The sequence below is a fragment of the Podarcis gaigeae genome (assembly GCF_964106915.1).
Source record: "Podarcis gaigeae genome assembly, chromosome: 14".
In the NCBI taxonomy this organism is placed as follows: domain Eukaryota; kingdom Metazoa; phylum Chordata; class Lepidosauria; order Squamata; family Lacertidae; genus Podarcis; species Podarcis gaigeae.
In genome coordinates this window covers 6,526,468-6,552,350 of record NC_139690.1, presented here as the reverse complement: position 1 = coordinate 6,552,350, position 25,883 = coordinate 6,526,468, and the positions used below count along the sequence as shown (strand labels likewise).

Sequence of the window (25,883 nt, the reverse complement as noted above, 5' to 3'; positions counted from 1 at the left end):
TCCATTTAGAATCTGTTGAAAGCAAATTTCATTATTCCAACATTACGGTCTGGAACCAAACCAAACAATTATCCTAGCTGCTTATGAAACCAAGGTATTCAAGACCATTTCTGCTGTAACACCACCAAAACAAGCAGTTCCTCTATTAAGAGCACATCCACAGTGGCAGAAATCAAATGGGAGTATATCTGAGATCTGCTTGAAATGTTAACTTTCATGATTGTCATTTACGTCTTGCCTTTTCTCCTTTGTGCTGCTGCCACCACTGCTCCTAAGTCAGATTCTTTCCTGGCACCTAGTGGCACTTTGAGGAAAATGCACTGCTCCAACATCTATGCTAGCCAGCAAACATTCATCCAGTTACAGACATCTTTAAACACCCAGAAGTTACACACTACACATTTCTGAATCCCACCACAGCAACACAGAATTAAACTGCAGGCAGCAGAGAACACTGCACCATTTATTCCTGTGTAAATCACATGACTGAATATTTTCTGCTAGGTATTTATTTAACCTTTACTACATTTTCAGGGAGTTTTCCATTAAAGCCAGCATTTTACATTTTCTATGAGGAAGCGAAACAGTTTTCAGAAATCCTGTGCTAGAGCCAATTTAATTCTTAGCTGGGTCTTGTGAGTGAAAAGAATAGAGCATGCCAACTGGAAAAAGCAATGGAAGTAAGCTGGTTGTGACAGTTTCCACTAACAAGGTCTTATTAGGTCTCTGTTTTCTCCTAGAACATGGATGGAGGGCCACAACTCATCCTTGGCCACTGGCTATGTTGGATGAGAGAGTCAGACTGATGGGAGACCAACAACATGGGTCAGTGTGTCTGGCTGTTAACCAGAAGACTGGTGGTTCAAGCCCACCCAGGGATGGCTGTGGGCAGGATTTCTGCATTGCAGGGGGTTGAACTAAATGACCCTCAGAGTCCCTTCCAACTCTACAACATCTGGAGGGTCACAGGTTGCCCACCGCTTCTCTAGTACTCTCAGCTGCCCAGAGGTTCCTTGTTCAGAGCATCACACAATACATGTATCTTTCCATGAAATCAGTTCCAGTGTTGCCTTCACCAGCACGGTATCAATTCCCCATTAAAGCTCCCTTCTCCTTTTAAATCTGGCTACCAGGCCACACCACAGATCTGAAAGAGTTTGGACAACTAGGGAGTCTACAACAAGTAGTGAAATGTGGAACATTAAAAAGAAAGTAAATAACCCCAAGAGTGCAGGGATTGGCTTGCATGTCACAGTGCCACGGTTCCCAACAAATCCAAAATACATCACAGGAAAATGTACAGGATTCTGATTTTGTTCCCGAGCAACAAAAAGTCCACCTACCAAACGGTTTTCATCGAAGACTTCAAAGAGGAATCTGTGCTTCTGAGGATTGACCTAGGAGAAACAGTTAACTTCTGGTAAGTTGGCTTGGTAGGAAAGGAGTTTTAGAAAGTACAACGTTGTTTTCTATTACACCACGTAACTTTAAAAGGCATTAACCACAACAGACTTATGCTGGATTACAACGCTCAGTCATCACTTCAACGTGCAACAAGGTTCACTTACTCTAAAGAAAAACTCTTCATTCCACTTTGGATTCAACGTCTGCAAGTAAAGAAAGAGTCAATTACTACAAGACATACGCAGCTGCCTTTTCTCACCTGGCCCTTATAGCCCAGAAATACCTACCTAGCTCTGCCTCTGCCAACCTGGTTACCCTCCAAATGTTCTGGATGCCATCAGCCATTTGGGACAGTTGGTTCCCTCACAAACATGCGACCTGACTTTTGGATTTGTAGCCCCCAATATCTGAAGGGCATCAGGTTGGTCTACCTGACAATAATTTCCCACAATCTCAGGCAAAGGTCTTTGATGGCTCTGCTACTAGAAACACAGACCAGCATTAGCATCAGAGGTTGCAGTTGCCGATGTAAAGGCATCGCCAGCAAGGAAAAAGCATTCAGAACTAAGTAGCATCACCCCAGCTGCAAGGAGAGCTGATACAGCTGCAACAGACACCTGACTACTTCATTTCAGCCTTTGGCCCTCAAAGCGCTCCAGTGTCACGAAGCACATTTGCTGTGATCTGCCTCGAAGAGATGAACAAAACTGTGGATCTGATGAGCTGCACTAAACACAGACCTGACATACTGTCTTAGTTAGGTGTCGACTGAGAGCTAAAAATAGCTGACTTCCACAATTCCCCTTCAATAATGCACACTGTCTTATTTGAGAACTTTGCACTGAACGTCAGCTAACCTTTATGCCGATGAGCAGACCAAACAGGAAGGAAGGCTGGCCAACCAACCGCACCTATATCCTTTGACCCTTGCAAGGAAAAGAACTTGGAAAGAATGCTGCGGTTCCAGAGGAGTCCATCCTTCCAGGGGGGTTTATAGATGTATTTATTCTCTGCCATTCAGTTTCCCCCAGTACTGTATTTGGCACAGACCCATTCCAAAGTTGCAAGTACAATTTTTTAATACTAGGAGATGTGCATTTACAAATCAGCAACTCCAGAGGATATCAACTGCATCTGCAAATGGCAGATTAGAAAACAGCATCAAAACAACCAAGAGTGCAGGCCAGGTAACAGGGTGGGCAGGAGGAGGAGCTCCCACTCTCTTCTCTATCCACAAGTACATCCCAAAGGCTCCTGCTGAGTGAGGCAGGCTGAGCTGCTAAAGCAAGATAAGAGGAAACCTGGTCCTTCTCCCTCAGAGCCCATCCATTCAGAAGGATCTCCCAACCCTTGCGGGAAGGGAAACTCTTTCTTTTTTTGAGGGAGGGGGGTGCCAGGAAGAGGGGGGTGGGGAAGTCACCTTCTATAGGCAGATCTCAACATCTATGTCTCTGTGGCTAAAATGTAAGTAGACAACATAGTTCATTATGTTTTGTTCTGCCCATTTTAAAAAGATTCCCAGAGACAGATTCTAGAGGAGTCCGATTAGTAGCAACGGGTTCCTATCAGACTCTGGTACAGTTTTCTGGGCTGATTTAGGAAAAACACATCTCTTACATAGTTACTATGTTTGCAGTAGCTGTTGAAAAAATCCACAAGGAACCATCAAATGTCACACCAAGTTGGAGGTGGCCATCTTACAAGGGTATATTGTTCTGCCTATTTCCTGCTGCTATTTTGCATTGGTAACTACTGCATCTTACACCTATTTGAGCTTAAACAAGTAAATGTCTACTTTCAAGTCACTTGCTTGATTTTGCACCTATTCATTATGCAAAAGAAAGTGCAAAGTCTAACCTTTTTAACAGTTTTTGTTTGAACACTGGTAAGGATTCCATTTGCTGAATCATATACTGTCACTTTCACATAGGGATCACTGTACAAAATACAAGCACAAACGGTTAAAATAGGATTACTTGTTTGCAAGAGATAGGGGCATCACAACCCCTTTAAAGAGACAGACTGACCTTGGTATGTATTGCTAAATTCTGTCAATCCATCCATGCCAAAATGTCACTAACACTCTCCCACACACCCAAAAGTTTTGTTTTTTCACTATCAAGAGATAAGGGGAGAAATTAAGCCAACATTCTCCTTGGTTCATACGTGGCCATTTTGCAGTTGACCTTAAGCTAGCAGATTAAGAGGAGGAATATATTTAGTAGTATATTTTAGAATTGAGAACAATTGCCCCAGAAGTCTCAATTCTCTGCAAGTGCCTCTCTTTAGAATGAGATTCATGGCAGAACAGGGATTTGAATCCAGGTTTCCCAAAACTCAGGTCAGTCCAGATCTCTACAGCTTACCTTCTCTAACCTCTTATAACACTTGCCAGGGTGGGGTGGGGTGGACTGAACATGACATAATTTCCTGCATTCAATCTCGTATGCCTTGTAGAATCTGGAAGGGATCCTACATAGGAGTCAAATCATTTTCTCATTACTCCTTGTACAACCTTGAATCATCAGGAGGTTGATCAAGGAGCACTGGAACAAGCATGACTAACGCTCCACTTAAAAGTGGCACTGAAAAAGTAAGTTTAAGAGATTTTTCAGAAGGGACAGCGCATTATTTCCTCCTCCCTTCCTCTTTGTAGAGAGAGCTGGATGCTTACCTTGTTCCTAGGAGATCCTTCTTGGCCAGGCCAATTCCAGCTATCACCTTCAGCCTCACTATCCGCACGTTTTCCTGAAAAAGAAGTAGTTTTGCTTCCAGTTAGCTTCTGGCCAAGCTGCAAGGTGACTGTGCAGTTTAAGAACCACCTCACAATTGATTCCACAATATGAAAGTGAGTACACATTTAACCTCTCAGTAGCTTTTGATACCATCTACTACAGTAGGTACAGCCAGGGTGCTGATGGGAGCAGCAGATTGGTCACATTTAACTCCTATTCTTAAACAGTTGCACCAGTTACCTGTCATCTTCCAAGCCTAAGTCCAGGTGCTTAGGTTGACATTTAGAATCCTGAATGTCCTGGGTTCCAAATATCTGAGCAAACACCTTCTTCCATATCAACCTGCCTAGGTATTTAAGGTCAGTGAAAGAGGCTGTCCTGGTGGTTCCTGCATTAAATGAGGTGTGCAGTGCCAGGGCCTACAGAAGAGCCTTTTTGGTGGTGGCTCTGCATCTATGGAATGACTTCCCCACTGAGGTGCATCTTAGCCCAACTTTGTGCTTTTTCAGATGCTAGGTAAACCTGCTTTTTCACCAGGCTTGATTATTTAGGAGAATAATTGTAATGCTTTTATCATCATTTTATTTTACCTTAATTTATGTAAACTACTACTATCTCTGACTGATCAGTTTTGGGGGGCAGGGGGGAAGTCAAAGGCCTGGGAAGCTCATTACTCTAGTCGAGTCTGTCAAGAAAATGATAGTTAGAAAATAAAATCAATTTTAATTAAAATATTTCTATCTCCCTTCTCTTTTCAAAAGAAAGTAAAGGCAGTTAATTAAACACAATCCTTGGACTTTCCAGTTATGATGGCACAGTAGGTAGAGGCTGGTTTGTGTGCACCAAGCCCATATTTTCCAAATCCCAAACCATCTTTCTTAGAAGCTCACTTATTTCAATTTCATTTTGTTTGGGTTGGTTAGATGTGGGGCATCCCCAGACACCTGCGTGACATCACAGGCCAAAGTTTTCTCTTGGCAAAAAGCTATGCTTCCTTCTCTTTCCTGGTGCCAGGCAAGGCAGCCAAAGCAACACCCTCTCTCAACCACACAAGGCAGTACCAGAGCATCCTGCTTTCTTTATGAAAGGGCCAGGCTGTGCTGACAGGGAAGACAGTTGCCTGCTGCTCATCAGGCTCCTCTAAGTGCTCTCTGCTCCTTAAGCGGCAGGGTGGAAGGGGCTCAGCAGCCAGCAAGGAACCTGGGCTGCTGCTGTTCACCATCTTATGATCTGCACTCATAACAACTGAATATGCCTACATGCCATCCTTCCTCAACCGGTGGCCCTCCAGGTGGTTTTGGACTCCGCAACTTCCATCAGTCCCAGCCAGGATGGATTAACAGTCAGGGATGATGTGAGTTGTAGGCTCTCAAATTTACGAGGGCTGATTTACATAATGTACAGCAGTAGATTTTACATCAGCCCTTGACTATCCACAGCCACTTCACATTTAAGATGCTTCAGTCTTCCTGCAGCACAAATGAGTATGTACCAGGTGGGAAAGTACTTGCAGTAACCATTTAGAAGCAGCAGCACAATACCCAGTCAATAAAACCCAGGTAGTCTCTTTCCCCAATTGCCATCAGCAGCACGCAGACCTGAAGTGGTCTGAATGGTTAAGTTATACAATCTACTTTTGTCTTTGCGATGATTACCGTAGTTATCTCCCAAATTATGGGGAAGTGCTCCCTCTAGGGTACAAATTGTGCACCCAAGGCTTGAGGAAATAGAAAGCAAAGCAATGTAAATATTGCCTTCAAGCTCCCCACCCCACATAATTCATTATTTATTATTATTATTATTATTATTATTATTATTATTTATGCTTCGCCCATCTAGCTGGGTTCCCGCAGCCACATCTTGCTACCACAACCCCAAGGACAACTGGGGGAAGAAGAAAAGCTTCACGGAGCATAAAAACTTCCCCATTTCTTGAATGTCTCCCAGGGAGTACTCAGTTATCCTGCCCCAAAGACAGATGTTGTTGCAGGGGGGGACATCTGGCCCTCCTCCAGATGTTTCTGAACTACCACTCCCATCATCCCTGACCATGGGCCATGCTGCCTGCTGGGAAGTGCAGCAAAATCTAGAGCTTGTCCACCCCAGTCTATTGTTTGAGTTCATGATCCCAATTGCATTAAGGCATCCTAGCCGGGACCCCTCCACCCCGCCAACTGTGCTGCTTGGGACCGATGGGAACTGGAATCCAAAACATCAGGAGGACACCAGGTTGGGGAAAGCTGTTTTTCACAATGGAACCCGTTGCAAAGGTTGCTCAACTAACACTTGGGGTACTTCCAGACAGGTGTTTATTACGGGACGCAAATTTCTTTCAATGTTCACACAATGTTTTTGTCATGTAATTTCAGCCTGTATCTCTTCCCGCCCCAACTTTATTTTTTTTTATAATAAATTTTTATTACGTTTTTTCATAAAATCTCCAATCATACAAATTTCCACATCACATATTTTGACTTATTGAACCTCCCTCAACTCCTCTGACAATCATCCGTAGTTAAATTTCTATCTTCGCATTCCTTAATTATCGTATCGCCTTTAAATAAAATTTTACTGTCCTCATTTACATTCTTGCAATATTCCTTATTTTTTTCACAAAGCTTCTTTAAAACACACTAGCGTTGTATGTTCCTCACATACAGTTTTCAACTTTAATCCAGATTTTTTATTTCCCATGGAAATCCAGTAAGATAACACATAAACAATTTGTTAGCAATTTTTCAATAACCTGAATGGAAATTAAGCAGTGTATGACCACTCTCACAAAAACTCTCTCAAAATGGTCTTCTTCAGGAAGGCGAGAACACACAGGGTATTAAGAGGGGGGAGATGGAAGAGAAGGTCCTGGTCTCCAAGCCTATGTTCCTTGGTGCACAGCAGGACAAAGCTCACCAAGAATAAAGGAACCCACTATGGATCCTTTTTCCCTTCCACAGTTTCCCAGTACCTCAGGAAAGCAAGAAATAATAACAGAATTGTAGAGTTAGAAGGGATCACGAAGTTCATCTAGTCCAACCCCCTACAATGCAGGGGCTTGAACCCGCAACCCTGAGTCCCATACTCTACTGAGCTAGATGTCAATACCACTCTGCTACACAGCATCCTCATATGCCTCCTTTCAGCAAATCTAGTGGGAAACTAGTTGCCACTCTATTAGGGCCTAATTCAGCTGAAACAGATGGCTGTTGACATCACGGACCCAATAATCATTTAAAGGCTTGCCCATTCTTAATCAGACCCAGTGTGTTGGGTTCCATTGAAAGGAAGATGGATTAAGGTGGGTGCAGGAATGCAGCTGTGCTTCCAAAGAAGAATGAAGAAAGCAAATGAAAAGTGATTGTTTATTTTTTTTTGGGGGGGGTGCTTAAAATGACAAAATTTTAACTACTCAGCTGAAACTGGTTGAAGTTGGAATACAAGTGGGATGTTAACCCTAAAGATATTGACCAAATAACATTCAGAACTTTTGAAATGAAAGTGATTTTTTTTCCTGGTAGAATGTTTTTTTACAAGGACACTCAAGCAAACCAAAATTAGTCTCCAATGGGTTGTGGTTAAAGATGAGCATAGCTTGCACAGGAATACAGAGTTATGTGGCAACTTGCACTAAGATGATTTTTTGAGCTGCTGGATCAACAACTCCAAGAAATGTGAGATAACTTGCATTGGCTAGCATACAAAATGCAAGAAATCCAGAGTCAAAAGGCACTGGAGCAGGAAGGACACAAGCTACTATTAATAGATTTTCCCCCCTTCAACGCACTAAGATTCAGTTATTAAGCTGAACACATGAAGCATCAAGCCCGCCATTCAACACTTTACATATGACCCTGAACAGCCTTCAGAGGAACTGTCTCTCATTAGAGATATTACGTAATTTGATCATGAAGTAGAATATCCAAGCCAAAAAGAAAAACACAAAATACTTAGAAATATGTTATTTTACTTTCCAGAATTCCTTCCACCTGTTCCCTTCTCACAGGTTTACCAGACATATAACAGAATATGCTTTCAACTTGAATGCGGCAGCATGTATGTCCATCCCAATCACATTAAGAGGATCATTTGTATTCTGCCGCTTTCAAGCTGATTTGTGCAATCAAAACTTTCAGGACAGTCACACCCATAGCAATCTATGCGTGGCTCATAAAAGGTAAAGGTAACCCTGACCGTTAAGTCCAGTTGCGGATGACTCTGGGGTTGCGGAGCTCATCTCGCTCTATAGGCCAAGGGAGCCGGCATTTGTCCACAGACAGCTTCCGGGTCATGTGGCCAGCATGACTAAACAGCTTCTGGCGAACCAGAACAGCGCACGGAAACACCGTTTACCTTCCCACTGGAGCGGTACCTATTTATCCACTAACACTTTATGTGCTTTCAAATGCTAGGTGGGCAGGAGCTGGGACCGAACAACAGGAGCTCACCCCATTGTGGGGATTCGAACCGCCGACCTTCTGATCGGCAAGCCCTAGGCTCTGTGGTTTAGACCACAGCGCCACCCACATCCCATAAAAGGTAAAGGTACCCCTGACTGTTAGTTCCTGACACGGATGACTCTGGGGTTACGGCGCTCATCTCGCTTTACTGGCCGAGGGAGCCGGTGTTTGTCCGCAGACAGCTTCCGGGTCATGTGGCCAGCATGACCAAGCCACTTCTGGTGAACCAGAGCAAATATTCTGAAACTTTTCAAGCCAGAAATGTTCCAGTTTAGTTCTTACTATCACCACCTTTGAGGTGCTGTGTTGCCCTGGCACTGTGCCAGTTCTACATGACGTAGCCACTTCCTCAATTTCTGATAATGCTGTTTCTGTGGAACTGAGTAATGTATCACTCAGTTTAATGAACATTAAAACTGTAAAAGTGAAAGTATCATCATTTTCAATTTGTATACCGTTTTTCTATCTTACAACACTCAAGGCGGTTTACAAGCTGCCATAGTGCAAAAAGTTCTGCTTATATAAAAAGAGGCGAGATAAAATCTCTGCATGCCTGCTCTTGGCACTGGCTACAGTGCCAGCAATGCCTCAAACTGGTCATTACAACAGCTGGGGTTGGAAGCCAAAATGTTGCATTTATGTTGGGTAAGAATGTGCATCCTGAGAGTACAGCACCTTTATCTGATTACTGGCAATTAAAAAGCAATTTCTGAAGAGTCGTCTGGACTTAAAACATACGTCAGGCTCCCACCCTCAGATGAAAGATTCAGGCTCTCCACACAGGAAATCCCAAAAGCTTTGTTGATAAAATCATCACAGTCTCGGCATCAGCCCTAAGTGCAGGATACATGGTTCATACGCAGAGTTATTGGACACAGTGTTATGCTACGCATAAGCAAAGATGTTCTTCCCAAAACCGATGCACCCCTCCTGCTCTGCTTTTAAAGTAGATTTAAAGATTTCTACCATATGGAATGTGAAAGAGCAGGCTTTGCAGTGTATGCGAAATAAGCAAAATAGTGTGGGGAGGGATATATAAGGCATGCAGGATTGGGCTGCTGGGAACTGAAGTCCAAAACATCTGGAAAACACAAGGATGGGAAAGGTTATTACAAAGCAAAGCACAGAGAGGAAGTCTTATTGTAAGTCTTTTTTGAGGAAGCAGCATAAAGTTCCCTGGTAGAGCATTTTGCAAGATAGGAGAAAATGGGGCAGGAGGTCTTCTTGTGGGTTTGGGGATTCAGTTTAGGAGCTGCTCTACTGAGGGCTCATCCACACTTTTGCTTGCTCCACCATTTCCCACCATAAAAACTTGTTATTTACTGCAGAACTGAAGCAAATGCAAACCGCGTTTTCTCCAGATTTAATGCTTAAGCATGGGTTTCCTAGGGAAAAGCAGGGAGGACAAAGACAAAACCAATCAGACTCCTGCTTTCTAGGATTGGGATGAATGGAAGTGTGAACAAGCCCTGTGTGTTAGTACAATGTAGAAATCCTCAAGCTAGGCTTAGTCCCTTATCCAGCAGACGGCAGCCACAAATCCAATTTCGCCTCTACTACACATTTCAGAAACTGGATATGAACTAGCAGTTTTAGGTAACAAGTGGGGCTGGGGGGGGGAGGGATGGACAGGACTCTTAAGATGCGCTGTCTTCCCACCTTAGGAACCTAGTAAAACAAGGTAAAGAAATATAGTGCACCACATAAAAAGAGAAATGTCCACAAAACAGCCTAGGACTCCTCCAGTCAAACCCATTGAAAACGTTGGGTGAAGGTCTATTGGTGGAGAAGAGGTTAATCTTCCCAGCAGAGAGGTGATGAGAGATTTTGTACTGCATCAGATGAGAGATGAAACTGAAACTGAGCGGGGTTGGGGGAGGTCTCCTGTCATTGGATTGTTCTTATTCAGCAGACCTATCTTTCTATACATAATTATTGGTTGCTTATTAATATATTTTATTGAAGTGAGAATTTAGTGGAAGGAGTGATATGTTGGGTTTAAGGAGAATAGCTGAGCCATTGGGGTGACAACATCGTTATATGCAAATTTTTGTTTTGCTTTTCTTTTTGGACTATTTATTATATTTTCTAGATCAGGTTTCCTCAACCTCGGCCCTCCAGATGTTTTTGCCTACAACTCCCATGATCCCTAGCTAGCAGGACCAGTGGTTAGGGATGATGGGAATTGTAGTCTCAAAACATATGGAGGGCCTAGGTTGAGGAAGCCTGTTCTAGATACTGTATGCTGTATTTGATGCTGATTGGTAGTTTGTATAGAATTAGATTTTGTGGGATTTTATTTATGTACATTGTTTTTGTTGCTTAATTACGTTACTAAAAATGTAGAAGTGATGAGTAGCTGAATGTTAAAGTTGTATTGTATTTTTATAGTTATTTATTTTGAAATATGTGGATGGCTTAAGAGATTTACCTTGCAATGTAAAGCTGTCTACAAGACAGATAAATAAAGTGGGCAATATCAGTTTTTCAACACTGCGATATATCACTAGCCAAACATCATGATATACTGATATATCACATTGTCTGAAATGGGGAGAAGAGAGGAAATAAGGTTTGGAGCAAGAAGCAGCCCAGTATTGATTCCTATAGGTGGACTAGTTCAAAGTGGTTTTGAAGGATACATCACCTACCCCTAAACACAGTGACAGCATGCACAGGTTCTGCTGCCACATGGCAAGGCTAGGTGGATGGTGCTGCCTTGGGCAGAGCACATCAGGCGGGCCACCACATAAACAAATGAAGAGCCACAGCCTCTCCCCAGATCCTGCCCAGCTCACAGCAACGGTCGCAACTACTGGGAGCCATCCTCCATGCAAGGCACCAGAGGCTACTCCATTCCTCTTTATCGCCGCAGCGCAGTTCCCATCTCTGGTGACCGCCGCCGCCAATCAACCACATAGTCCTGAAGGTAAGGGAGAGGAGCCAGTGCTGCTCCCACCAGCAGAGGCTCACAGGATGCAGCCAAGCCTTCACTTCCCAGTACCCGGTGTGAGGAGGAAGGAGGCAGCCCGTTTGCTCGGCCGGAAAAGGAAGCGAAGGTGCTGGCAAGCAGGCAGGTGAGCGCACACAACAGGTAGGCACAGGCATGGCTGGGGGCAGCCGGGCCCCAGCACCTTTTCAGGCTCCTGAGGCCAACAGCTTGGCAGTGAAGGAGGGAGTGGGTGAGCATCAGGCAACCTTGCAGGGTGCGACACCCCTTTTGCTTGTATTTATTTTTGATTCAGATCTGTCATGGCCAATGGCTAGTACAATAAAGTTATTTGGATTGGGTGCAAACAGTGAGAAGAGCTGAGGAGGCCATGCTTGAAACAATGGTAACTCCAGAGGAAAAAATGCATGGTGTTTGAAGCAGCCACAGGGGTGAGCGGAATCCACGATACATTGCCAGCTCAAAAATTCTGATATCGTTATCGCAATCTGAACTTTAAACTGGTTTTGGGCAACGTATCAATACAGTAAGGGGCAATTTTCTCCAGCCATGCTGCTCCAGTGCAGCATGGAACAATCCTATGTATTTTATCTGCAGATAGGAAGAGAATTTTTACTTACTTAGTACTTTCCAAACCTATATATTCAAACCAAAATGGATTCTTCAAAAGTCACACTTCTTCCAGTTTTGCACTGTAGCTCTTCAGCTAAAACATGCTTTGCAAATAATGACCTAGAAAAATTGGTGCTCAAAAGTGTGTCTTTGAGTAAAAATTACATACAAAATGTTTAGGAAAGCAGCCTGCAAAAATGAATATTGTAGGCAAAGGCTGTGCAAAAATGTGTTTACTGTATTTAGGAATAATGCATAACATTTTCCTGTGGGGTTTCTTTTTTAAGGTTTGCAAACTGATGTGGAAACATAGCAAACTGAATTTAAGATTGAACAAAATGAGAAACCAGAATTGGCAGATTCATCCACTCTAGTCTCTTCCTTCCTCCAAATAGCCCTGGGCTTTGAGGTCCATTCATTTAAATAAGGTTATTTTCGAAGGCAGTATGTGTGGACCGCAGGCATAACATTTTCCTTCCTAGGCAAACATGAATTCTTAGAAGTACTTGTCAGAGTGCAATTTTAACACAGAGACACACACACACACACTGTTTCTTTGTTCCTGAAGCTATCGTACTCACCTGAAATGCTGAAGCTATCATACTCACACCCATATGCAATAGGTTTAACAGAGGAGTTCCAGATGAACGTGGCCCTCAAGGCAAACAATTCCAAATATGGGCCACTACAACCACAAGCAGCTAACCTCTATGGACTGAGAGGGATATTACTTAACTTCAAAATGTATATTCAAACAAAAGCAAGTCACAGATGAAGCCACCTTAGACCAGCTCACACCATCACAGTACTGCTTCTTCCAATGGGCAGCAGCTCTCCAAAATATCCCCAGATCTTTTACGCCAGAGGTGCCACTGCATGAAAAACAGGTGCTCATTCCACTGCATTGTGGGCCCACTCCAAGCTATTTCTGCCTGGCTTGCATCTGTGGGCCTCACAATTGCAAGAAGATGAGAACCACAACACTAGAGAAACCACACATGTCTCTACATCAGAGATTTCCAAACTTTTCATGATGGTGACATACTTTCTAGACATACGTCATTTTGTGACACAGTAATTTAGTTTTACTAGCAAACCAGAGGTTAAACTAACCCCTTTCCAGCCCCGGGAAGAGCATTGGGAGCATTTGCACAACACACCTACACACTGCAGCCGACACACTAACGTGTTGCAACACAGTTTGGAAAGCTCTGCTCTACATAGTTCCATCCTGATATATTTGTATATTGCGGTGTTTCGCTGGTGATATATCACTATGCTGAAAACCAGATTATTGCCCAGCCCTAACATGCACCTACTCAAAGGTACAAGTGACAGGTATGCTTTGAAGCTGATACTTTATGCATGTATTCTTGGGCATTTCCTGTGATGGGAAAGAGCAGCTGCTGCCACCACACAAAGATTGTCCTAGCTAGCAGTTTCACTTGATCACTTGTTCTGGAAACCCGCACAACCTAATCTCAGATGTCAGTGGAGGATAAGCAGAAAAAAAGAGGAAGCAACAGAGATGGGGACTCTCCATTTTTAAGCCATGGCCAATGAAACCTGGGAGATGGGGAATTCAGTTTTCAGAGATAGGAATTGATAAAGTCTCCAGGGCATAGACAGAATGCCTTCCTTTCACTGCTGAGAAATTCCGCAGTTGGATTTACTTCTGAAGAGGGCTCCTATTAAAACCTCTTTAATAAAAAAGAAAAGTGAAACTCCACTCACAGTTCCCATGATTGATTTTCAAAGATTGTCAGTGGCTGCAGACAGATGACAGATGGGGAGGAGACTGAAGGCCCCATTGCATGGGAGCGGATGCTCTCAGCACTTCTCTTTGCCCCACACCCTGCCTCTGCCCACACAGGACAGGATGCAAAAGAAGAGGCCTTTCTCTGGCCCAAGTCTCCACAACCAGACATGGGAGACAAACACCGCTCCCCAGTACTGCCCCACAACCTCTACTTTGGTGTGAAGCAAGACACAATACAAACAAACAAGAGTTTGTTGTACTCCAGCGTTTCTCAAACTTGGGTCTCCAGCTGTTGCTGGACTACCCCTCCCACCATTCCTGACCACTGGTCCTGCTAGCTAAGGAAGACTGTGGTCAGGGATGAAGGGAGGTGTAGTCCAACAATAGCTGGAGACCTAAGTTTGAGAAACATTGTATTAACCTTCCCAGCCCGCCCCCCCCCGAAAAGATTCCCTCTTGAACCAGTACGCCACCCCATATCAAAAGGGGGAATGAAGAGAAGAGGAAGAAGAGGGGTTGGGAAGGGAGGGGAAAAACAGGAGGGGAGGAGGAAACCTGGGGGCTAATCCCCGCTCCCTGCCCCCTCGGCCGCCCCCAGCCCAAGGCTCGGCCGGCCTCCCTTTGCCCCAGCCGTGAAATGGGTCCATTTGCCGCCTCTCCGTCCTCGCCACCAGGGGGCGCCCGAGCAAAGGCGGCGGTGGGGGACCTGAGAGGGAGCCGCCCCGGGCCGGACCAGCAGGACCACCGCGACGCCGTCGAAGAAGGCGCAGGGGCCGCTGCCCCCGCCACCCTCCGAGGCAGGAGGGGGAAGAAGCCCTCGGGCCGGCCCAGCGCAGGCTCACCTCTGCGGCAGCACCCTCGCCCTCCGGCAGCCCCAGCACATTCCCGGGCGAGAAGGAGGAGGAGGAGGAGGAGGAGGAGGAGGAGGCGGCGGCGGCCATGGCCCCGGGAGCACAAGGCCGCCGGAATCCCTCAGCGTCTTCGCCTGACTGACGGACTGGCAAGATGAGCGACAGGCGGCCGAGCCCAGCTTTCCCTCCTCCCTTGGCCACGCCCAGATAAGCCGGGCCGCTCGCCCCGCAGCCAATGAGACCGCCGCGCCGCCCTCAGCCGCCGCGGGAAGCTCAAGGGGATTGGAGCACGGCGAGCTGGCGCCCGCCCACCTCGCCTCCGCTCGTGTCAACAACAACCCCGCCCGCCTCACGGGCTTGGCGCCCCACCCATCCCCGTGTCCCGCCTTTTTCCCTCTCAGGGCGGGGTGGGGAGGAGCCAGGCCGAGTTCTGGAGGAGGAGCCACAAGTGGGCGTGGCCGGCGAGGTCTAGTCAGTCTCTTAACGTTCCCGGCCTCTTCTTTTTGCCCGGCTTCCGAACGGGCAGCTCAGTTATTTGTGGGGGGGAAGCTTTAATCTGGTCTTTTAAAAAAGATTGAGTGCGCTTTTGGATTTTTGTATGGTTTGTTTTATGCTGGTTTTATTGTGTGTGTTTGTTTGTTGTTGAGTTGCTTTTTTGCGGGGGGGGGAATCCAAGGGTGTCTTAATAAGTTTAATAAATAGTAATAACAATGGGCAGATGACAACAACCTTGATGGTAGAAAGTGAGGAGGAGTTAAAGAACCTCTTAATGAGGGTGAAAGAGGAGAGCGCAAAATATGGTCTGAAGCTCAACATCAAAAAAACGAAGATCATGGCCACTGGTCCCATCACCTCCTGGCAAATAGAAGGGGAAGAAATGGAGGCAGCGAGAGATTTTACTTTCTTGGGCTCAATGTTCACTGCAGATGGTGACAGCAGCCACGAAATTAAAAGACGCCTGCTTCTTGGGAGAAGGGCAATGACAGGCCTAGACAGCATCTTGAGAAGTAGAGACATCACCTTGCCAACAAAGGTTCGTATAGTTAAAGCTATGGTTTTCCCAGTAGTGATGTATGGAAGTGAGAGCTGGACCATAAAGAAGGCTGATCGCCAAAGAATTGATGCTTTTGAATTATGGTGCTGGAGGAGACTCTTGAGAGTCCCATGGACTCCAAGAAGATCAAACCTCTCCATTCTTAAGGAAATCAGCCCTGAGTGCTCACTGGAAGGACAGATCCTGAAGCTGAGGCTCCAAGACTTTGGCCACCTCATGAGAAGACTCCCTGGAAAAGACCCTGATGTTGGGAAAGATGGAGGGCACGAGAAGGGGACGGCAGAGGACAAGATGGCTGGATGGTGTTCTCAAAGCTACCAGCATGAGTTTGACCAAACTGCGGGAGGCAGTGGAAGACAGGAGTGCCTGGCGTGCTCTGGTCCGTGGGGTCACGAAGAGTTAGACACGACTAAACGAAAACACAACAACAACAATAACAATGGTGCAGTGACTTATCTTGCAGCCAAGCGGCAGCTCCCACCAGTAGTTCTCCTGCTTGATTTCCATCCTGGGTGGGTCGCGAGGAACAGATGCAACTTATTTATTTACTTATATATTATATTTACTGGCTCAAGGTCACCCAGTGAGCTTCATGGCTGAGTGGGGATTCAAACTCTGGTCTCCCAGGTCATGGTCCCACACACTAACCATTATGCCACCCTCCCCTCCCTTCGTTTTCCTGGTGTTTCACTGGTCTTCAACTGGTGGGTCAGGACCCTCTACTGGGTCCTGGTCTGCTCTGAGGTGGGTCACAGCAGCAGCACTGTCTGTCACCATACAAATATATGGGTGCCTATGAAAAATGGTTCCCAGGTAGGAAAAGATTGAAGATGCTTAAGATTGCAAGTCCGAAGGCCGCAACTCTCTTACTACTGGTTTTTTGTAAGGCAATCTTGAGAGCTTTTTCCACCCAAGTGCAGGGTGAAAACCTCCTGAAATATATACCGTATTTTTCCGTCTATAAGATGCCCCATGTATAAGACGCACCCCCCGCTCGTGGCAACCAATTGCCAGTCCACCCTCGGCACTATCCGTGTATAAGACACCCCCTAATTTTTGGCATTTTTAAGGGGGAAGACATAGTCTTATACATGGAAAAATAGGGTAGTTTCCCACATAATTTTTCAAAGGGTGTTTACTTTTCTATCCTAGCCTTCTACCTCCATATGATATCCTAATACCTTTTTGTAATTTTCTTTCAATATCAAATCTGTATTATTTTGATCAGTTGTCGTGGGGCCCCAAAAAGGAGTGGGGCCCATAGGCATAGCTGTCAACTTTTCCCCTTTCTTGCGAGGAATCCTATTTGGAATAAGGGAATTTCCCTTAAAAAAGGGAAAACGTTGACAGCTATGCCCATAGGCCCTGCCTATTTGGTTAATTGTCCCGTTAATATTTCCCGTTAATTGTCTCACCAGCTGAGGAAGATATTGAGATGTGACTTTGTAAAGTGGGTTTTCTAGTCAGTTTTCCAGTCTTTGGACAGCCCATACCCCTCCCCCAATTAATAGCCATATATTTGGAATTGCCACAGCTCAGTAGCTGAGCATATGCCGTAATTTGCATGCAGAAGATCTCAAGATCAATCCCTGGCATCTCTAGGTGGGGTTGGGAGAGACTTCCATCCAAAACCTTGGAAAGCTACTGCCCATCAGGTGTAGACAACACTGAGCTAGCTCAATCAGTGGTCTGACCGAGTCTAAAGCAGTTTCATACGTTGTGAATCATAGGCAAGGCAGTTTGAGTGCTCCAAAGGAACCTGTCAATGTGAACCATTCTTGTTTATCACATTTAATGCTTGTTTCCATGGGGCTTGTACAGGTCTTGCATACACCCTTTCCCACATACATTGCAGAGAGACACACCCTCCCCCGCGGCGTTTCTTAACACCCGTGTCCATGTAATAAATTGCTCCTCAAGTCCAGCTTAATATAAAATGTTTTATTGTTTCTGAAAACATTAAAAAAAAACAAATTTTGAGCACTTTCAATAAAAAATCAACTGAAATGCTACTGCAATATCCAACTACTGTCATTTCAGCAGGTACAACAGACAACAAAACACCGGGGGTGGGAGAGAGAGAGAGAGAGAAGAATCTGTGCACTAGATGAAAAGGTAGAGAGGGTGGTTTTTTTCTTCTTTCCTTATCGAAAGCACAAAAGTATAGTACAAGACTTTATATAAACTTCAGATGCTGCACTGCCCAAGAAACAATTTCCTTCTTTTTCAGTTCAAAAGTCAGTGCTTATTGCAATTATTTGCAAATTCTTTACTTCATGAATTCTCATGAAAAAAATTAAGCCAAAAGGATTTCCCCCCCAACACCAGAGCAATAAAGATAATGAGAAAGTAACGTATTTAACAATAACTAAGCAGAATTAGTAAACGTAAAAAAAAAAAAAAATGTAACTGGTGATTCAGCTATGCTTGTCTGGTTAGCACAGACCCAGATCTAATACAGCGCAAAAATAATAATAATGAAAAAGAGTGGGTTACAAGAGTCTACCTAGCACTGTACAAGGTAAGTCAAGAGAACACGCATGCACATCAGGTGGTCATGTATTAACATGGTGAGGCAAACAAAACAGTTCTTTTTTTTTCTTCCTGCTGTAAGATTCTCACGTAAGAGAATAAGAAATAGAAACATCTCATTGAGATCAATGCACATTGCTACATAAGACAAGTTACCTGTCATTTGCATGACATTTTGCCTTTTAATAATGAAACACATTAAAAAAGTTTTCTGTAGTCATTGTTTTTCTCTCTTTTTTTATAATCCGTGGGCCGTCAAATTTGTTGCATTTATCCTAAGGAATGTGCCTGCCACAGTTCAACAGAAGCCTTAGTGCAATAGCTGAACCCCACACAGTCCAACAGGCTGGCCAGCCAAATCCAAAATATATTCTTGGCAATACTGTACATGGGGGTGCAAGTTCATTCGCCTTTAGCCAAGGAGAGCAACCCTCTGAACAACTAAAATCATCATTGCAGGGGTCTTATCTGGCAGAAGGGGGCTTCCTCCCCCCCCCGGAGATGGCACGCTTTGGTGTGAAGCAGGGACTTGTCTGCAGGCAGAAAGCAGAATGGGTTGCAAGCACCAGGAAGAGGGAGGGGTCCAGCAAGCCGCCCATTACAACTCCAAACACACGGAGGAAACCACAAAACAAGCACAGGCCAACAATACACAAAAGCCCATTTTGGGTCTAGCACCATGAAGTGTGTGTGAAAAAGTTTTGGTTCCCCAGGCCCTCCTTGCAAACCTAACTTCCATTCAATTCGCTTTTAAGTTATCGCAGAATTCCCAGAATTATCGCTTCAGTCCGATTTACCAGTGGCGTTTCAAAATTAAGGTAACAGGCCTTTCTTTTATTTATTTGGGGGAGGGGGTGGGGCGGAGAGACAAAATGATAGTGGTCACATGATAGTTTGAATGTCTCACATTTAAAATTGATTTCAATTCAGCCATCTGTAGCTTGTATCTACATTATAGTCCATGCTCAAACCTGTATCTACAATGCATCCAACACATTTTGGGTTAAAGGTGGGTCACCGGTCAAAAAAGTGCTCCACTCCCAATTGATCTGGATGTGGGCAAGAGCTCCCTGCTGGCCAATCAGGAGCGCCAGACGGATGAGCAGCACATGTACCACCCCCACCCCCAGGCTGCTACACCTTCACTACCATCACCTTAGGGACAAACCAAGAGTGCCATTCTTGGAGGGGGCCAGAGAACCCAATGGGAACCTCCATCTGCACAGCAGTAATGCCTGGGCAGGGGTGAAGGAGGCATCCCTCTCTGCCAAGGAGTGCTTAAAATATAAGCCAGCATGCCTCCTTTAAGGGCCTGTGATGTGAGAAAACACACACACACACACACACACACACACACACACACACAGCTATCCTGCCACCCAGGACAAAACCTAGATGGAAAGGGGAAATCTCGTTTGGTTTGATTCTCTGTACTTCCAGATTTTTTTATTTAATGAAAAACACGTGTGCACACACAAATCTTAAAAATTACAACCAAAAACCATGCAGAAATCGGATTTCTCCCTTTAAAAAAAACCACAATATACTGGGTGCATGTGCTGTGGGGTACCCAGGTAAGTAGTTGCTGCTTTGCCCTCGCCTCCAAAGTCAACTTTTCTATACACTGCTGCCTTAACTCCAGGAACACACAAGCAGTCAGGAAACTCCCCATGGCCCTTGCTCCTTGCTCCCTGCCCCCCACCCCACTGACACCAAAGGGGCTGGCTATGGCCCACATACATGGAGTAAGATGCTGGCAATCCCTGTGGGGCCTGAAATGAAGTATTGTCATGGGGCCTGGATTCCAGCACCTTGAAGCAGAGGCACAACACTGGGAAAACCTCCTCCTCACGAGCACATTAACCAGAACTGCTGCCCTGAAACCTTTTGCTCTGGAACTGCCCTACATGTGCCAACAATCAGGGCACAATCTACGTCTGACCGGCTGGTAGTCTCAAAAGCCTGCCATGACTGGTTGGTGCATTTTTTGCTTGCTTTGTCTCATGGGCAGCCATTTGCAACGGCTTCTCTCTCTTTCTCTCCTTCCCAGAAATATTCTGGCCCTGACACCTTACTTGGGTTTTGTCAGGTGCAAAATGATCAGCCCACGTTACAAGAGGAGGCAAACACCGCACAAGCACCCAGAGAACAGCTTCCCGCAACCTTGGACAATGGATCTGGCAAAAGGTTTCCCAGGTGAAGTCACAGTTCTGGCACAGATCCTTCTGCCTGAGTAAAGCCCCAGCTGGCTAATGGCTGTCTGTTCTCTCTTCACAGTCCTTTGAAAGGCAATGGCCACACTCCCCGGGCAGCTCCTGCTGGGCGCATCCATGTGCAACAGGCGGAAATAGGGCACCAACAAACCAATGCATCTTTCCCCATCCATTTCCATTGGGTTTGTGTAGGGTAGCTTCTGAAATACATCCCATGGCATGTCTGTACCCCATGGCATCTAGTAGCACTTATGGCTCTATGAAAATTGTTCTTTCTATCAGCTTCTCAGGAAAGAGCAGAGGGGTTGCACATCAGTGAAGAGGCAACTGCTTTTCTGCACCCCAAATGTTGTTTACTAGTGAGAATGGATGGGTTGGGGCCATTTCCACCTTAACTTCAGGTTTCTCCAATTCTGATAAATAAATAGGAAACAGAACGGAATGAAGTCTTATGAAGTTTCAAGGCTCAGAATTACATTTCCTTTCAAGGATATTAAAACCAATAAAAACAGATAGATTTTTAAGCTGAGATTTTCAAGCAACTAAAGAAGGCTAAGCACACACACACACACACACACACCCCACACACTTTCCAATAAAATTTTAGTGCTTCTTTCTCATTCCTTGATAGTTCCTATCTGTCGCTCCCCCTTTTAGCCCTTTATTGTCATTTTAAGTTGTATTGGTGTCTAAGTATAGCGTTCTCACACCTTCTAAGCTGTATGGTCAGCTTTTACCCAAGTCTTCCTCCGCCATTATCCACAGCTGGGACCCCCACCTCTGTGCTTCTCTAACAGCAATGAAACAGAGGAGGCGATAGCGAGCCCAGAATCTTTGGGAAGCAGCCATTTAAAGTCCATCACCCAATCAAGCAACCTGTGCGGATATACACAGGGAATTCTTGCCTCCTGGACCGTTTCCCCCGTTTCCTCTACAGGCTCGCTCCTCACAGATGTGTGCAGGCCCTCCAGCGCAAGGGATGCGCCAGCGTGTGCAAGGGCCCCGTGTCCAAACCCAAGCGCACGTAGCCTTCTCCATCCGAGGAACATGGTTGCTGCATGACCTCCACTCCCAGTGCAGCTTGCTTGGTAACCCAGAGAACAGCAGCCCAACAAGGGACTCAGGGCGGCACTGACTGAAATGAACAGAGGGAGGAGCAGCCAGGTAACACTGCTTGGGGAACTGGCGAGCCCCTTTCCTTAAGAAATTTAGACTCACTACACTCTTGGAACCTCCCCGGCCACTTTTGCAACAGCAAAAAAGTGCTGTCCGGTAAGTAAAATTTTTAAAAATCTAATACTGGCTCTGGATCAGGCTGTATCCTTCAGAAAAGTCTTTAAAATGGGTAAGACTGAATATTCCCTGCTGAAGAATAGAGCAGCTGGTGGAGCAAAAGGTGTTGGTTGTTGTTGGTTTTTTTTTTTTTTCGTTTTGTAAAAATGCCACAATTAAGTCATAGTCAATGTTTCTGCTGCAGGGAGGCACTTCCATTAAGACAAATACAAAGTGTCTGTCTGTCTTTTAGATACAGTGTGCTACATACATCATATTACATATATTTATTTATTTTTTAAATCTTTTTTTTTTTTAAAAAAAAGATTCAACCCAACATTTCAACAGCAGGATGGTCCTTGCTCTCCATCCAATCAAAACCTGCCGAAGTCATTGAGTTAATGGACTCGTTGCAGATCTGCTGGAACAAGGGGTCGTTCTTTAATTCTTCCAGTGTTGCTTCATCGTCCTGGCCCTGCTGGTGAGCCGGGTCAAAGAGAAGGTTTGCGTCCAGCGTGTTCAAATCATTAATGCTGCCCGAGAGCTCGGAAGCCAACCTGATGTCATTGGAGAAGACGGAGGCCACGTTGCTGAGATCAGACGCCACCTGGTTGGCCAGCTGCTGGCTGCTCTGGAGGCTGCCCTCACCCAGGAAGTCTTTCACGGTGCTGCTGAAATCCAGCTGCTGCTGCTGCTGCTGCTGCTGCTGCTCCTCCTCCTCCAGAGGCTCCGATTGTGCTTGGTTATCTCCGGGAGCAAAAGGGATGTGATCGGCGCTGCTGCTCTTCGTGAGGTAACTTGGTGTTTGGAATTCGAAAACCGAAGGGCTGGGGCTGAGCACGTTCTGGCCGCCATTGGCACTCGGAAACGTGGAAGAGGAAGTTTCTAAAATCTGGGTCAGGTTCATCCTGGCTGTGTAGTTGGAGGGCATGTTGTTGATCCCCAGGCCCCTCACCGCGTCATCGTTATCCGAATCGAGCTTGTTCAGCAAGACATTTGTTATCTTCTTAGAATTCGGCTGCTTCTGAGGAGGCGGGAAAGCCGTCTGCATCATGACGGTCAAGGGGACTGACTGGCTTCTCTGCGCAAGGCTGCTGGCACTCGTGTCCGCGTGGACGGCGCTGAAGGTGTTGTGGACTTCCGGAGTGACGGGGCTGCCAAAGGGCGCTGCGGTCGCGGCCGTCGTCGTGCTGGAGCGCAGCACATTGCCAGCAGGGCAAGCGGTGCTCCCACTGAGATTGCGCTGGCGGTGCACAGCAGGGCTGACGCTCCGGCACCTGAAGCTGCTGTTATGGGAGGAACCCGCCCCTTTGCCGTCGAGGGGCGCAGGCACAGCGAAGCCCTCCTGCTTGCTGCCGGCGCTGCTGACGGGAGAGACAGGAGTCACGCGGCCAAAATGGCTGTCGTGGTGCCGCGGCTGAGACTGGTAGGACTGGCCAGGGACGGCGAAGGCGTGGGGCTTCCTGAAGCGGTCTTCCACCAGCTCCTGGTAGCTCGGGAGGATCCCATGGCTGGAGACGGGCGGGTTGCTCACTCCGCTGTACCCAGCGTTCATCCACTCCAGCTTGGTTTTGTCGGGGTGCGTGGCCATGGGCCGCTGCATGGGCTTGACGGGGCTGCTGGAGACGATGCTAGCGTCATGGTAGGCCATGCTGGAGCTGATGGGCGTGAAGGCAAAGGGGTTCCTGCATTCCACGGGGCTTGGCGGGACGCTGCTGCTGCAGTTGGAATGGGGCGTGCCGATGGGCGTGTGTCGGCTGCTCCCCAGGGCACTGTCGACGGGCGTTGTCTGAGCCATCCTGGAGCAGGGGCTCTCTCGCGACACGCCCTGCGATCCCGCAATGAGTTCGGACGTCGGAGTGGGCGTGGGAGTAGGTGTCGGGGTGGGCGTGGGCGTTGGGGTGTGGACAGGGGTGCCGCTGTTGTGGATCGGGTGGTAGAAGTGGGCGCTGCTCGCGTGAGAGGACAAGGATGCCCCCTGGGCCGCCCCCTGGCTCTGGAGGGCCATGCCCAGGGAGCTCCCGTACAGGTGAGAGCTGTTCATGGACATCTGCTCCTCCATGAGCACCAGCTCCTCCACGATGCTGTCCTGGGTCAGGTCGTCGTCGAAGGAGAAGAAGTTCTCGTTGGACTGCGAGGCGGCATCCTCAAACTCCTTGAGCTCCGGCTGCAGAGCTAACTGGCTTGGCGCCTGCGCTTGCAGCTGCTGCTCCAGAGAGGGCTCTGGCCCCTGGCTCTGCACCTGCTGGCCATAGGCAGCTGCCTGCTGGAGCCCTTCGAAGTGCACTGGCTCCCAGACAGACTTCGGCAAGGCCTCTGAGCCGCCAGCGTGTTCGGTGAGAGCCATAACACCGACGTCCTCCTGCAGCGGCTGCTGCTCGCAGTTCAGAGGGGCAAAGTCGGAGCTCTTTGCAAGATGCTGCCATATGTTGGGGCTAAAGCGGTCACTGGGCTGGGAACTGCTTTCTAAGACAAAGACGTTCCCTTCCAACTTCACTTTGATGTCTGAAGAGGAGTCTGCCAGCTGCTGCCCTAAAGTGGGATCGCTGGAGTCAAGAACAAGGTCGGCGTCCAGGGGGCAAGTGGTCACTAAGCTGCTGGGCACCGCAGAATGGACTTTGATGGTCACCTTGCCAGGCACCTGCACAAGTGCTGCAGCCCCTTCGCTCTTGGCCACAGCCACCACTCTCTGCTGCACTTTCTTCACACCTCCCGCTTTGGGGGCTTCTGTGCTGGCTGCAGAGACCTGCCCCACAGAGAGCTTCTTGACTGGGGGGCCCTGGGAGTCTGTAAAGGCAGATGGCAGCCGCTTCCTTGGGCTTTTAGCACAAACTTTGTCACCACCGGGAGGCACAGGGATGCTGGTGCCAGAGAAGGTCTGCATAGCAACCGAGGGAGTGATCGTGCCAGGACTGATCTCCAATGTGGGAACGGGGCGGGGTTCAGTGGGCTGGGCAAGGCTTTTCCTTCCTGCTTCCTCGGCTCTCAGGTCACAGCCCTGGACACACTTCCCATCTCCGCGGACCTCCTCGGCTTGACCTTTCCACAGTTCTGCTTCACCTTTCCTCTGTTGCCCAACTGAGGTGCTCAGAGCAACCTTTGCAACTTTAGAGGCGTCTGAGTTCTCTTGGCACCGCAGCACTGTCTCCTCCAGGGCTGCCTCTGGCTCCATTTTGACCTCAACTGAAGACGCAGAGGGAGCCAAGCCTCCTCCTGCTGCTCCTCCACTGCCACCAGCTTTGGGCCCTGGAGACTGAAGCGAAACAACGGACCCATTCTGAATCTGCGGGACAGTCCTCAGCTCGTCGGCTGCTCCGGAACCGCTGACAACTGAAGGCGTGTGCTTGACCGGCGTGCTGCCGGCGCTGCTGCTGCTCGGAGCGAGGGAGATGGTGGTCATTTTCACCACGTTCATGTGCTGAGCAGGGACAACGGTCTTGATGGGGCTGCTTGTGAACAGCACTGTCGTTGGGGATCGGATGGTGAGGGCACTGCTGTTGGCAGGCTTGGGCAGGATCTGAGGGTAGCGGTGCCTGGCAGAACGATCCCCAACAGGGCTGGCGGGAACATTCTGGGGGGTCTTTGGTGACTGCTTGACCGACTGCATATGCTGGGTGACCACTTGGACGTTGAGCGGGAGAACTTTGCCATCGGCTGAACCCACAGGACTAGGCGATGTCACCAACTGCCGGGTCCTCGGCACCTGTTGGGGGAGGGAAATAAGGTTCCAGTTACTCCTCTTATAAAACCAGTCACCCAGCAAAACTAAACAGATCAAATTTGGTCTACAGAAGGCAAGTTTCCTTCCTGTCCACTTCCACTACTTCCTGTTTGACACAGCCCCCCATCCTACAATCTCCCATGCCCTATGTTTTTTAACTCTCTGACCCACTCATGTGTCACATGTGTCTCTTCCCCATTCTCAAAAAACGGCTTCTTCAACACCTCCTGCCCCACCAACTATTGTCCAAACTCTTGGGAGTGGGCTCTCCACTGATACGCATCTTTTGTCCACTCCGCTGCACTGACAGCCCACAACCCTCACAA

General features: G+C 47.1%; 2 protein-coding genes across 6 annotated transcripts in view; both read right to left on the bottom strand.

Annotated features, from left to right (window-relative positions):
* Positions 1–14,968, bottom strand: part of NEDD4 (NEDD4 E3 ubiquitin protein ligase) — a 44,034-nt gene extending 29,066 nt beyond the window's left edge. For 2 of the 4 annotated variants that reach the window (XM_083712483.1, XM_083712484.1), the window contains exons 1-5: positions 14,757–14,968; positions 4,079–4,152; positions 3,262–3,340; positions 1,569–1,607; positions 1,344–1,397 (exon numbers count right to left, since the gene is read on the bottom strand). In XM_083712483.1, the coding sequence (XP_083568609.1) occupies positions 1,344–1,397; positions 1,569–1,607; positions 3,262–3,340; positions 4,079–4,152; positions 14,757–14,855 (345 nt within the window). In that variant the 5' untranslated portion in view covers positions 14,856–14,968. Of the gene's footprint in view, positions 1–1,343; positions 1,418–1,568; positions 1,608–3,226; positions 3,341–4,078; positions 4,153–14,756 lie in introns of all 4 variants that reach the window. The other 2 variants (XM_083712485.1, XM_083712486.1) reach the window with 2 other exon arrangements.
* A 2,777-nt stretch (positions 14,969–17,745) lies between these two features.
* RFX7 (regulatory factor X7) overlaps positions 17,746–25,883 on the bottom strand; it is a 46,188-nt gene continuing 38,050 nt past the window's right edge. For both annotated transcript variants that reach the window (XM_083712420.1, XM_083712421.1), the window contains exon 9: positions 17,746–25,539. In XM_083712420.1, coding sequence (XP_083568546.1) covers positions 22,165–25,539 — 3,375 coding nt within the window. In that variant the 3' untranslated portion in view covers positions 17,746–22,164. The remainder of the gene's footprint in view (positions 25,540–25,883) is intronic.